General features: G+C 49.1%; 4 protein-coding genes across 4 annotated transcripts, besides 11 other annotated features; all 4 read left to right on the top strand.

The window, feature by feature from the left end:
* Nucleotides 1–619, top strand: TraAM80_08760 (putative serine/threonine protein kinase; the record flags this gene model as incomplete). The annotated part of the gene is made up of 1 exon (XM_029385488.1): nt 1–619. A coding segment is annotated over one exon (619 nt), but the record flags the coding sequence as incomplete, so codon positions are not given.
* Nucleotides 620–1,032: 413 nt separating this feature from the next.
* Nucleotides 1,033–1,059: a microsatellite.
* A 52-nt stretch (nt 1,060–1,111) lies between these two features.
* Nucleotides 1,112–1,151: a microsatellite.
* Nucleotides 1,152–1,626: 475 nt separating this feature from the next.
* Nucleotides 1,627–1,655: a sequence feature (GA-rich).
* Nucleotides 1,656–1,739: 84 nt separating this feature from the next.
* On the top strand, nt 1,740–4,430 carry TraAM80_08759 (uncharacterized protein; the record flags this gene model as incomplete). The annotated part of the gene is made up of 1 exon (XM_029385487.1): nt 1,740–4,430. The coding sequence occupies one exon, from the start codon at nt 1,740–1,742 to the stop codon at nt 4,428–4,430; it is 2,691 nt and encodes an 896-aa protein (XP_029234642.1).
* A 210-nt stretch (nt 4,431–4,640) lies between these two features.
* Nucleotides 4,641–4,668: a microsatellite.
* Nucleotides 4,669–6,123: 1,455 nt separating this feature from the next.
* Nucleotides 6,124–6,158: a microsatellite.
* A 6-nt stretch (nt 6,159–6,164) lies between these two features.
* TraAM80_08758 (serine/threonine-protein phosphatase 4 regulatory subunit 1) lies at nt 6,165–7,967 on the top strand (the record flags this gene model as incomplete). Its single annotated transcript, XM_029385486.1, has 1 exon — nt 6,165–7,967. The coding sequence occupies one exon, from the start codon at nt 6,165–6,167 to the stop codon at nt 7,965–7,967; it is 1,803 nt and encodes a 600-aa protein (XP_029234641.1).
* Nucleotides 7,968–8,076: 109 nt separating this feature from the next.
* Nucleotides 8,077–8,115: a microsatellite.
* Nucleotides 8,116–8,136: 21 nt separating this feature from the next.
* Nucleotides 8,137–8,176: a microsatellite.
* A 226-nt stretch (nt 8,177–8,402) lies between these two features.
* Nucleotides 8,403–8,424: a microsatellite.
* Nucleotides 8,425–8,610: 186 nt separating this feature from the next.
* Nucleotides 8,611–8,647: a microsatellite.
* Nucleotides 8,648–9,846: 1,199 nt separating this feature from the next.
* Nucleotides 9,847–11,517, top strand: TraAM80_08757 (uncharacterized protein; the record flags this gene model as incomplete). The annotated part of the gene is made up of 1 exon (XM_029385485.1): nt 9,847–11,517. The coding sequence occupies one exon, from the start codon at nt 9,847–9,849 to the stop codon at nt 11,515–11,517; it is 1,671 nt and encodes a 556-aa protein (XP_029234640.1).
* Nucleotides 11,518–11,849: 332 nt separating this feature from the next.
* Nucleotides 11,850–11,868: a microsatellite.
* Nucleotides 11,868–11,899: a microsatellite.
* Between the last annotated feature and the right edge of the window lie 87 nt (nt 11,900–11,986).

The following is an 11,986-nucleotide window of genomic DNA, read 5'->3' as shown; positions in this document are numbered from 1 at the left end:
TACTGCGAGGCACTATTTTCACCAACTCATCGCTGGGGTGCACTACTGCCACAGCCGTGGTTTTGCCCACCGTGATTTGAAGCCGGAAAACATGTTGCTTGACGCGAACGGAACTCTGAAGATCTCTGATTTTGGCCTCAGCAACCGGCAGCAGGACTTTTTGCTTGAGACAGTGTGTGGGACGCCCAACTATGTCGCACCGGAGGTTTTGATGGAGCGAGGCTACAATGGGATGTCGGCCGACATATGGAGCTGTGGCGTTGTACTGTACGTGATGCTTGCCGGACACCTTCCCTTTGAGGATCGCACCATGAACGCGTTGCTTGCAAAGATTGAACGTGGTGAGTACCAGATGGTCCGCCACGTATCCGACGCTGTGAAGGACTTAATTGCGAGGATGCTGACGGTGGACCCGAAGAAGCGCATCACCATGGAGGGCATCATCGCCCACCCATGGTTTCAGGTCGGCTGGGAGCAAGTGAGTGGCGCCATGGACCAAAGGGTTGACTTGCAGCGACACGTCGTTATTAACAAAAGTTTAGTTTTTTTTTTTTTTAGCATGCCGTCGATCTTTTTTCGAGTTTGTCGTGATGCCGTGGCGAATAGTATCCTCGGTTAATTTTTCGTTGAAGGTGGGTCGGACGAAAGGGATGCATATTGGTACCGTAATCCTGTTTGGGGGGCGAGATGGCGGCCGTGGGTGGACCCCCACTGCTAAGGAACTTAGATGTCGGTGCAGGGGCGCAGTTTTTGTTTGAGGATGCCCTTGTGGATGGCGTGGAGACTTTGAGGAGTGTGGGCGCTAACCAATGAGAAAAACGGCATGTGGATCTCAAAGGGTATGTCGATGCCAAGAAGGGTCTTTGGACGTACGCAGTGGTCGTCATGGAAAGTGAGCTTTCACTGGTTTTGAGCATCGAAATGCGTCATAAACGGGGATGTGGATCTGATTTTCACGAGTTGTACGCCAAGTTTCTCGCAGTTATAACGAGCAGATTGTTTATGTATGACACTTCTTCGACGACTGAGTCAAAAAAAAATAATAATAATAATAGTAATGTGTGAGAAATATGCACGACTACTATATTTTAGTGACATTATTTAGTAACCTTTTTCGTTTTTGTTTTTGTTTTTGTTTTTTAATTATTTTTTAGTTGCTGGGCTCCGCCAAGCAAAGTCAGGGTTGGATGGCCGTTGTAAACACGTTTATTGGTCATTGATTAATAATTCACGGTAATATACTCTCCATATTAATGCTCTGTTGTGGTATTTGTTCTCCTATGTCGTATTAATGCCAGTTCTTGTTAGTGCTAGTGCTTTGTTGTGAGCGTACGGGGAGAGGTTCCGTGGAGGGCGTGAGGAATGGGGCAGTTTAGCGCAGCAGGCATGCGCTAGCATGCATTATAGGTAATTAAAGCGGCTATTCCCTTTGAGAGTTTTGCTTTGAGTGGGTGTGCGTGGTGCGTAGCTTTCTTTGATTTTGTTGCACTCCTTCTGCGCCTGCCTCCGCGATCTGGTGTTTCGGTCTCGGCTTTAACTTTGCGTTCTTTCTGCTTATGATGCCACTAGGATGTGTGTAATGCAGTAAAAAGGAAAGCGGAAAAAAAAAGAGAGGAATGCGCTCTACTTTCTCTCCTTCCTTCTTTTTCTTTCTTGTTGTGTCTGTCTCTGTGGGGTGGGGCTTTTAGTATTCACTTCTGTACTTGTCTCCCCCTTCCTATAACTATAGGTTTTTCCTCATGAGGCCTTCGCTTTCCTCGTTGAGGGAACGGTCTGATACGTCGGGCTGCGCGCAGGCATCGCCTAGACCACTTGCAAAGCTTAGGCTGTGGATTTTTCATTTCAGCTGCCGTGCCTATGAGCTGGGGCGTGAGGGGGGGCGACAACGCTTGGAGGAGGGACTGGGCTGCCAGCTTGCACCGAAAGTGCTGTTCCGAGTGGGCTTGACAGCAAAAGAAGGCGGTGGCGACCGAGGAACATGTGCGGCAAGCGAAGAACCGTTGCGGTGCCCTGACGTTCTTCTCAAGTTAATGCATTCCAGTACCGGGTCAACGGAAGGGGATGGGCTCATGCATGAATTTATGAGTTGCGCTTTGCAATACCTTCGGGCCGCGTGTGCGTTCTTGGAAGCTTCAAGACAAGCAGAGGCACGAGGCGGTGACGGTGGCAGACATGAAAAGCGAGAGTTGCTTAATTGTCCGGCATCGAACGATGACCCGGATGGGGGTTTGCCACACTCCTCCTTTGGTGGCATAGAAGTTGCTGGACGCACCGAACAATTCGTGTCCTGTCAGCATTCGGCTTCGTCAGAAACTGCATTACTTTTACAGCCGGGAAGTGCCCCCTTGTATAGCAGTGAGGATGGCGCAAGCGCGTTTGCTGGTGATCACACTCGCCGCCTCGGTCTTCGTGGTGACGAATGCGCCGTTGCAAATATGCAAGAAGCTCGGATGATGCTTCAGTTTTTTATGGGCACCGCGTTTTCGTGTCCAAGTGAGCCCCTCGCTAAAGCTTTCCAGCTGATTATTGCCAGAGAATTGGAGCAGTCCTTGCGCCCTTTCGAGACATGTTGTGGAGTTCTGAGGTTTCTTTCTCCTCTTGACACGACGCCACAAACTGTGCATGCAGAGAGAAGAAGAAGTGAGAAGATGGGTCATCTTTACTTTTTAAATGGCACACTGACATCGTCCAGCTTGATGGAGGCGTTGTCGTCTTCTACCGAGGCTGAAGATAGACAGATACAGTGGTTTACATCACCCTCTTCGGCGTCGGCACTACCAACTTTGATGCTGCTCTTGACCGGGGGCTTGGAAGAACTACAACAGGCATGTGATGCAACAGCAGAGCCAGGGACAGCGGTGGAAGGGGAAAAATCGTTGGTAGCAGATCTTGCAAAATCCACGCCTGTTTCATATTTAAGCCGCAGACGGGGCGGACGCCCCTCGAAGAACAGACACTTCAGCAGCACTCTTTCGGAGAAGGAGCTTTCAACTGCCGAGAAGGGGGCGGCAGCATCTGCATCGAAGCAAACGGTATGGGATGCATTGTGTCTGTGTCGTCTTGCCATTCCATATTCTGTACTCACAGATAGGTGTGACTTGTTGTACCGCATATTTTTCAAAATGGGTGAGGTTCCGCGGTATTATAACGTTCTCTCCATATACCCAGATATATTGCGTGCACATCATGCCACATTTCAATTCATCTTCTTTGAGGAAGGTCCACTCCCTATTTGCGAGCGTTTGATGATAGCTTTGATGACAGCCAGTCGCCAAAAATGTGAGTATCTCTTTTCGCGTTTTGCTGCTCTTTTATTGCATTTTGCAGAAAAGCAGCAATCAAGTGAAGTGGTTGCGGATACTTGGCTACTCCAAGGACCACCGCCAAGGCTGCAGGCGCTTCAACGTTTTATAGGTATTGCCACTCATGTCCCCTGGCAGATGATGCTGAATGACATTCATGGGGCCATGAACGCTGGGTGGAGCATACCTGGTCTTATCCAGGCATCGTGCATTGTGGCGGAAACACTTTCCTTGTGTAGCTTTGTTATGGGTCTTTTTGTGCCCAACGATATATGGGTGTCAATAACACTTCCACCTTCCCTATCTGCTGCTCTTTCCTCTATTTCGGCATCTGGTGAGGTACCCCACCATCAAAGCCATGTTGAGTTTACACGGTACACTGGTATCGACGGCATTGTGAGTGAGAATCGGGTTAAAGGCTCATCCAACAACGCCTTTACGCTCTCTCACGGGACTTTTAACTGGCATGAGCATGGCGGCACCGTAATGGAGCAATATTATCCAGGTGCTGCAACACTTATTAACAATGAGCTTGACGCCTTTTCCGCAGTGGTTCGAAACCTAAACCGCTCGGACTGCGTTGGTCTTACGACGCCGGAGTACTCTCCATCGAATGCATTTTGGTTCCTGCGCCTCTACGTGCAGAACATTATGGGCTTTATACCAGATGATTATCCATACAACAGTATTAATAAGGTGCTTCGGCGCCCAGCCAAGTTGATTGCTCAAAGCTGTACGATGCGTCCCGAAACACTTCTAGGTTCTCAAATGCGCTTATGGGTTCAGACGGCTGGCGATTTGGCGACGGCTTCTGGTGAGTTGCCTCCAGTGAAAGAGCCTATAGCAGAGGCTGCAGAGAAGCTGCAACGGCCTGAGTTGGATATGACGGAACAAAAACAGCAGCTTATCGAGTCCCTTACCTCACACAAAGCGCCGTTTAGGCTAAGCATGCCGGGAACTGAGACGACCCCCCGTCCCCAACCTAGTGAGGATGTGGTGGAAGCGGCCATGCGGCTTCATGAGGAGCGGTTGATGTTTCTTATTGTGTTGGCCACGATGGAGGCGCGCAAGGAGGGATTATTGGCGCTTTTGTTGTATCCGCTCTGGGAACTTCTCAATAATATGTAGCGGGTGGTGGTAGTGTCAATCAAGCGCAGGGTGAGAAACGCGGGAAACTGAAGAAACGTTATTCATCATTTTTTTTTTTTCTTGGCTTCGAAGGGAGAAGCCGATAGATGGAGTGAGAGAATAAGAGGAATGGTAGCGTGAAGGTGGCGCGCAGCAGCACGTCGAGAATGTAAAACTTGGCCTCCACCGGCACTTGTCACACCGAACGCGGTAGTAGTGGTAGTAGTAGCAGTGGTAGCGGGGGCTGTACAGGGTGAAGGCGAACGAAGCGGCAGCCTCTCCGCAGAAGCCGAGGTGTCTCCTTTGCGGTATTTTATCGTGACAAGAGCGAGACTGAAGAAGAGGTGGTGGGTTGGCGTGCGCGGTGTGTGAGGTCGTTCCGTTCTCTGTTGGCATAACTATGCAATACTCCATGACTTCCAGTGGCTGTTGTCGCTTCCCTCGCCTTCTCGCTGTTTGCATGGCACATCACTGGGCATTTGTTCGCAAGCCACTGCAGCAGTACTTCTTCTTTGTGCGCCTGCTTCTCCTTGGGACAGTTTGCGTATTTGCAGTTGGTATGACAGAGGAGTTAGCTTGGCTTTTTGGCTTTACGCTTTTCTCGCATGTTCCCATTGCTGTTAACACCAATTCGCTGCAAACGGCTGAATAACGCAAAACGAATGAAACAGATGCAAAACGGTGAGCGGCAACGATGCCAACAAAAAAAAAAAAGATTTTGCGGCCTCCCCTTTCTTTCCTCTTTCTCCTCCGCTTCCAATTTTATTTATCTCAACAGCATCTTCGATTGGCACGCTTTTGTGTTTGCATCCTATCCTTCATCTTTTTTTGTTAATTTTACTTTTGCATGCGTTCATGTGAATGCCTGTTACTCTGCGTGACTGCATGCGTGCTTTGTATTGTGGTCTTTCTCATTGCTCTTCCTCTGCGTATTGTTGTTTCTTTTTTTTTTTTTGTCTGCTTTCCGTGCGCTGGAGAGAGAGGAGGAAGGGAAGTGATCAGACTCTCAGACACTTTGCGAGGGAGAGCCGGTGCACTTTGTCAGCAGTTAGGGCGGTTGCAAAAGGCAGAGCGCGAAGCAGGGTGAGACAACCGTAGCGTGGTCCACGCGTTGTGCCGGGACACGCTTAACGAGAGGTGTCAAGGAGGAGCGGCCGCCGAACGTAAAAGAGGCTGAAGCCACAACAACAACAAGAAGAAGAAGATTCGTCTGCGCGTGCAGATAATAAATAGAAAAGAAGAAGAGAGATACGGAGAGCAAAGCTGTGGACGCAGCGGAGAAGAGGAATCTGGAAAGAGAGGAGTGTGTGCCGCAAGTAAGAGGACTGGCGAGCGTCAGGGAAGTGTGTGTGTGGGGGCCTCACTGAGATTTGTCACCGCCCATCTCGCATTTTTGTGCAGTGCGACGTGACTCTTGCCGACCGAAGCCCACGCCGTTCGTCGGTCGCCACTGTTAAGGTGGGGCGCGGGACCCGGAAGCGACAAACAGAAAACAAACAACAAAGGCGGTAGCGGGTTGTTTGAACGGCCTTCTGTGGTAATCATAATCATAGGGAAAAACGGCGGCAAGCAGGCACGCGGAGATCAACAGCATACTAAGAACAGAAGAGAGTGTGTTTTGAAAAGGGAGAGGGAGGCGCAGACACCAAAGGGAAAAAAAGAGGAAGCGGAAAAATAAAAGCGGAGCGACCGAATTTTTTTTATATTATTATTATTATTTTCTGTATTGCCGGTATGATCGACGAACTTGAACACGATGGAGAGGAGGACTTCATCTTCAACGAATATGCCATCGATGACACGCTCGATCCTTTGAGCCGTCTGTTAAACTACCACTCCTCAGGATTTTCGCTCCAGCGGGAGTTTCTACTGCGTGAAATTGGCGACACGGTGAAGTTTTCTGGTTTTGATCAAAGCGCCAAACTTATTGTTCCTATTCTTACTGAGTTTACTTCCGACTGTGAGCCTTCGGTGCGACAAATGCTGGTGGGGCAGTTGCCAGAGGTGGCCAAGTTTTTCGTGGAGCAGGGGGGCGATGCCGGGTATGAGTGTTTGCTGAGCCGGTTTCTTCCCATTGGATTTGAGCTTCTCATAGACAAAAACGTGGAAGTCGGTGCATCGGCCTTGACATCGTTAACAGAACTTGCCGAGCTAGTCAAACCAGATGATGTTCGTGATCACTTGCTTAATGTTGTTGTTATGCTGGCCCATGATGAACGTGCGGAGGAGTACCGTGTTGTGGCAGCGCGTTTGTTTAACGGTTTGGCTGCAATTTTTGGAAAAAACTGTTGTGTAAAGGACGTATTGCCTGAACTGGAACTTCTTGCGAATGATAGCAATTTTTCCGTCCGTAAAGCAGTTGGAGAGAACTTGGGGGTAATCAGCAAGGTGGTGGAGGAAGATACAGCGGAGAACGTTGTGCTTCCAATATTCCTGAACCTGTGCAAGGACGAAATTTGGGGTGTCCGTAAAGTGTGTGTCAGCAGCATTGAGGGGATTGCCCTTGCTGTTGTCCCTGAGGCGCGTGTTTCGAAGCTGTTACCGGCGTATCTTCTTTTGCTTCAAGACTCGTCGCGGTGGGTGCGCAATGGTGCCCATGACTCCCTTGGAACCTTTTTGCATACTCTGAGACCGTCGGATTTAAGCCCGGGGTTGCTGAAGTTATATACAGATATGGCGTTCCGATCGGAAAACGGTGATACGGTATACAGTGAACCATGTGCCTTTGCATTACCTGCGGTGTTGCAGGTTGCAGGACGGGAACGGTGGAATGAGGTGGCAGACGCGTATGCTACGCTTCTCAAGGACGTAAAGTGGAAGGTTCGCAGATCGCTGGCGTATTCTCTTCATGAAGTCGCTCTCATTTTGGGTCAAGAAATTACCGAATCTGACCTTGTTGCCGCCTTTGAGTTGCTTCTGCGCGACTTGGATGAGGTGCGGCTTGGGGTTGTGCTGCATGCTGATGTTTTTCTTGGTGTTGTGGGACCGACAGTGCGGGAGCGGCTCGCCCCGTTGCTATGCCATGTTCCTTTAGAGAGTGAGAATTGGCGTGTACGCAATGTTGTGGCGCAACGTATTGGGGATGTTGGTGTACTTCTTGACCCCGTTAATAGCACGGTTCTGAACATAATCATCAACCTAGTGGTTCGTCTTCTAGACGATAGTGTGATGGAGGTGCGCCGGTCGACGTATCGCTCGGCTGCAATTTTACTGCAACATCTTGCCAGTGCGGGAGGAGAAAATTCGTGCGGCGGATACATACAGACGTTAGTGCAAATTGCCGATCTTCACAGCTTTCGCGAACGGCTGATGTTTCCCTACATCGCTGAGGAGGTGGCAAAGCTAGGCACACCCTCCTTGGTGGAGCAGTACTTCCTCAGTGGACTGCTGAAGCTGGCGAAGGACGAGGTTGGAAACGTGCGGCTTGCCGTCACCGCCGTGATGACGCGGACGTTCCTGGTTGACCCCTACTGGTCGACGAACCCAAAGATCCTGCAGGTCAAGGACCTCCTCGATGAAAAGAATTCCAGCGGGTAACGCCGCGTTTTCTCCCTTCCCACTCAACCCATTCTCCACAGTTGTGGCGAAGGTGGACCTGAAGAAGTTCCACAAGAGGATTTCTACAATACGGTGAGAGGAATAGAAGACATACACACACACACACGCAGAAACATATAAACACACAACGACATCATCATCAAGAGAAAAATAAATAAATAAACGAAAAGTGGAAGAATAAATGAAATCTTCCACAATCTGCACACTAACATTTTCGAATACGAAGAGGGAGGCAAAGAAGGCAAGAAGAGAAGAATGCACTAGTATAGGGGATTCTGAGATGACAGCGCCTGTTACAGCGGCAGAGCGGAGGGATACCGATTTTGCTTTTCATTGTTTGCTTACTGACAACTATTATTTATGGTGGGCAGAAGGTGAGTGAAATTTTACGATGTAGAAAGGCAAAACAAAAAGATGTATATATATATATATATATGCAAAGGAGGGGAAATCCGCGATTTGGCCGGTTTACTTCTTTTCCTTTTTTTTGTTTTATATATATATATTTGCGGCTCACAGTTGTTTCCCTTCTCCGCACGGCTGTTACTCAGAGTGGGGTGGTCTGTGCGTTGTGGGGTGACACATGCGGCTTCTCGGTGGCATGCCCCGATGGAGTGGAGACGGAGGGAGGGAGGGAGGGAGGGAGGGAGGGGGGAGGGGGGGGGCGAGAAATTTCTCGTATCCCTCGCAGGGACAGTTGTGACTTCAGTGAAGGGATGAATTGGGCCAACGGACGAAAATGATGGGGACATCCGGCCGGAAGTAAACACAGAACGAACATGCAAACGGAAAACAAAATATTAAAATAAGCGCCCTTCTATTTTTCGGTGGTACTTTTCCTCTCATGACCATGTTAAGAGGCGCGATGCCGTATGCGACGATTCTGTACGGTACGCCCTTATTTCTGTTTGTGGTACTCCATCCTGCGTTGCGCTCTTTTTGTCTGTCTCAGTTGACTTTTTTCTTGCATTCATCACGTGCGTCTGTCGGTCGCCGCTTCGACACACTCCATCAGAGGTTATCAATAAAGGGGCAAATGGAACGGGGTTTTTCCGCCCTCACCAACGAGGCTGACGTAGAGGGAAAAAAAAGGAGGGAGGAGAGGGCTGGAGCTGTTTGCTCCTTGACCGTAAAGTGTTGTTGTTTTGCCATGTACGAATACGCGGGAATTGCGGTGGAACAGAAAGCCCTTTAATGGATCCCATTGGTACCCATTTCACATACACTTTTTTTTACCATATCCTTTAACTTCTTTGTTTTCGGTCTTTCATGTATGCATTACATGTGTTGGTGTGTTCGCAGTGATTGGCAGGAGGGGCGGGTGGAAGGTGAAAGAGAAATATGTTGCGATATGTGTGACTCTTCGTGTGTGAATTCGTGTCTTTACTTTTCCTCGCTTTACCTACATATATATTTATATTCTTTTGTGTGTACATGTATGTGTGTTTTGTTGATTCAAGGGATGTCGTCTTAGCTTTGTCTACTCAAGGCGGTACATTGACTCTGCTGAGTTACATGCGAAGTCCCTACATATTTTTTCCCTCTTTTTCTTTGCCTTGTTTGCGTTTGCGTATTTATTTGTCCCATGTGAGTGTGCTGTGCATTCACCAATGCTGTTGCATGAGGAGCGGACGACAACGACAACAACAATCAAGTAATAGGAAACAGTCGCCTTTGTATTGTACCGTACCGGGACGTCGCAGCGAAGCACTAAAGCTCACATAGGCGAGTTTAGTGGAAAGGTGCGGGCCCCTGCAAAATTCTTTTGTTGGCGCCTATCTTTCTCTCCATCTCTTTCTCTCTCTCTCCCTCTCTCTATCTCTCTTTATCCCTCTTTGCCTCTGCCATAACTGACCCTATGAACGCAAAGCGCAGGAGTCCTCTCAGTTTGATGCAGCAACGGCAAAGCGAAAATAGGTTGCCTTTGCTGCCATCTAACGCACCCGTCCGTGCGAAGAAGCGGTCCTCCGCCAAACAGCGGAACCTCTCACCGTTACCAGAGGTGAGTGGAAGAGGACCACAGTCAAAAGAGCTACGCGAGCCAGCGGGAGACCCCTCTATGGGCAGAGCCTCGTGTGGGACCAAAAAGATGTTGCATCTTCAACGGGCACCCAAGTCATTTTTGCATGGGAATAAGACGGAGGCTACCGCTCGGCGGAATCTGTTATCGAGCGATAACGTGACACCGCCACCTTCATCCGCAGGATTGAAGCCCACGGGTGCAGGTGAAACTAACTGTATCAAGGCCAAAGTGCAGTGCGGGATGCGAAGACTTAGAATCATCCGTGATGTTCCCATTGAAGCTGTAGCGTCTGAGCAAGTTGCACATATTACTTGCGACGCTGTAACTCAGAAAGGAGAGGCTGCAGCTTCCTGCACCAAGGAGCAAAAGGAGTTTGAAAACGCCATCGGTATTCTCAACCGTATGATGGAGATTGATGCGAAGAATAATGACTCCAGAGCGTGGGTGACACGTTTCACGGAGGGAACAGCAGAGGCACGTCTGCGCAAGGAAGAATTGCTACCAGTTTGGATTATTGTCAGCATGGACTCTGTCTTGGCGATTGATTTGAATGGTACGACGCAACATCGTAATTACGTTGGTCTTTCTGCATCTGAGGTAACCCGTTTCCCTCCCAGTAGCTGCATTGTTTTTCCCTTTCAGGATGCACTGAAAGACGGTGAGGTGCGACTACCGGAGAATGTTTCAGACGTTGCGACAATGATGATGCCAGCGGCAAAGGAGATTCGATGGGGTGTCCCAGTCGGGGTGCTGTTTATCAACTCAATTGAGCGAAATTCCATTGTGCGTGATATTCTTCAGGTGTTTATCCCTTCGTTTCTTCAAAAGATATATCCACACGGGGTGCCCTTGAAAGGCGCTTGGACACCTACGGCGTCGGCATCGGAGGTAATGTCCACAACGTCACGCGTAATAAATATTCCAAGAGGTGTGCGGGAGTCTGTTGTGTCATGTATGACACAACTTGGTATTTCAAACGTAAGCCCCTTTATGGGGAGTGGTACTCGTCTTGGAGACAATCAGGGATTCCATGAATTTCAGCAACGTGATAAAGTTTCACAGCGTCTATCGGTTGCGGAGTCGTTGACGGAAAGACGTGTTAATGACATACCTCAACAGCCCCGGAGGTTAGGAGAATCCCCTCCAAGTGTGAGGAATGGCTCTTCCTCGCCATGGGAAAGCCGAGGGAGTCAGCTCCTATTCACCGCTCGTCTCGTCATTTCTAACCCTTTCTCTTCGTCTATGGCGTGCTCTGTTCCATGTCACTCTGTACTCGTGTTGACTCCGCGAGGTCCACTCGAGCTCGTTGCAGAGCCACCTTCGTCAGCTGTTACAGTTAAAGATGTGAAACTGAGTCTGCTTCGCTCTGGTCTGGGACGATCCTTGCGTCTGCAGAAGGACATGGTCCGTTTTACGTACGCGCCAAGTCTTCCTATGGCAGACGATGGCGAACTGATCAATGCCCGTTACGCTGTGATGCGTCTAAAAACGCAAAATCCAATGTAATAGCGGGCCTCCTTCTCACCTCCACACTCACTTCTTTCTCTCCGCCCACAGAACACGTGAGTGCGTGCATCTGCGAGAATGTCGATATGGGGAAAATTTTACATTATGCTTGTCTGTGGCTTTAAGAGGGACAAAGGCTCACAAAGCGCACAAAAAACAAAGCAACGATGACATCGACACACGCAATCAAAAGACGAAGGAAGTGAAGATGGAGAAATGTGGAATCACACAAACAAGAAGCAGAACAGCACGTCAACAACATAATCCAGTGAAAATGCACTTCATTTCGTAGTTCTCTAACCATCATTTTTTTCTCCCTGTATTTGCGACAGTTTCTTTTTTTTTTTTTTTGTCGTGTGTGTGTGAGTGTGAGCGTGTGAGTCACCCCCTTGAACGAGATTAACCCTATTCTGCGTGGTGTTGACGGATGCTATTTAGTCTTACAATGGGTGTTTCGCCGCATTATTAT

This window comes from Trypanosoma rangeli (assembly GCF_003719475.1).
Source record: "Trypanosoma rangeli strain AM80 chromosome Unknown Tra_15.4_contig_00459, whole genome shotgun sequence".
Classification (NCBI taxonomy): domain Eukaryota; phylum Euglenozoa; class Kinetoplastea; order Trypanosomatida; family Trypanosomatidae; genus Trypanosoma; species Trypanosoma rangeli.
This window is presented reverse-complemented; position numbering and strand designations above follow the sequence as displayed.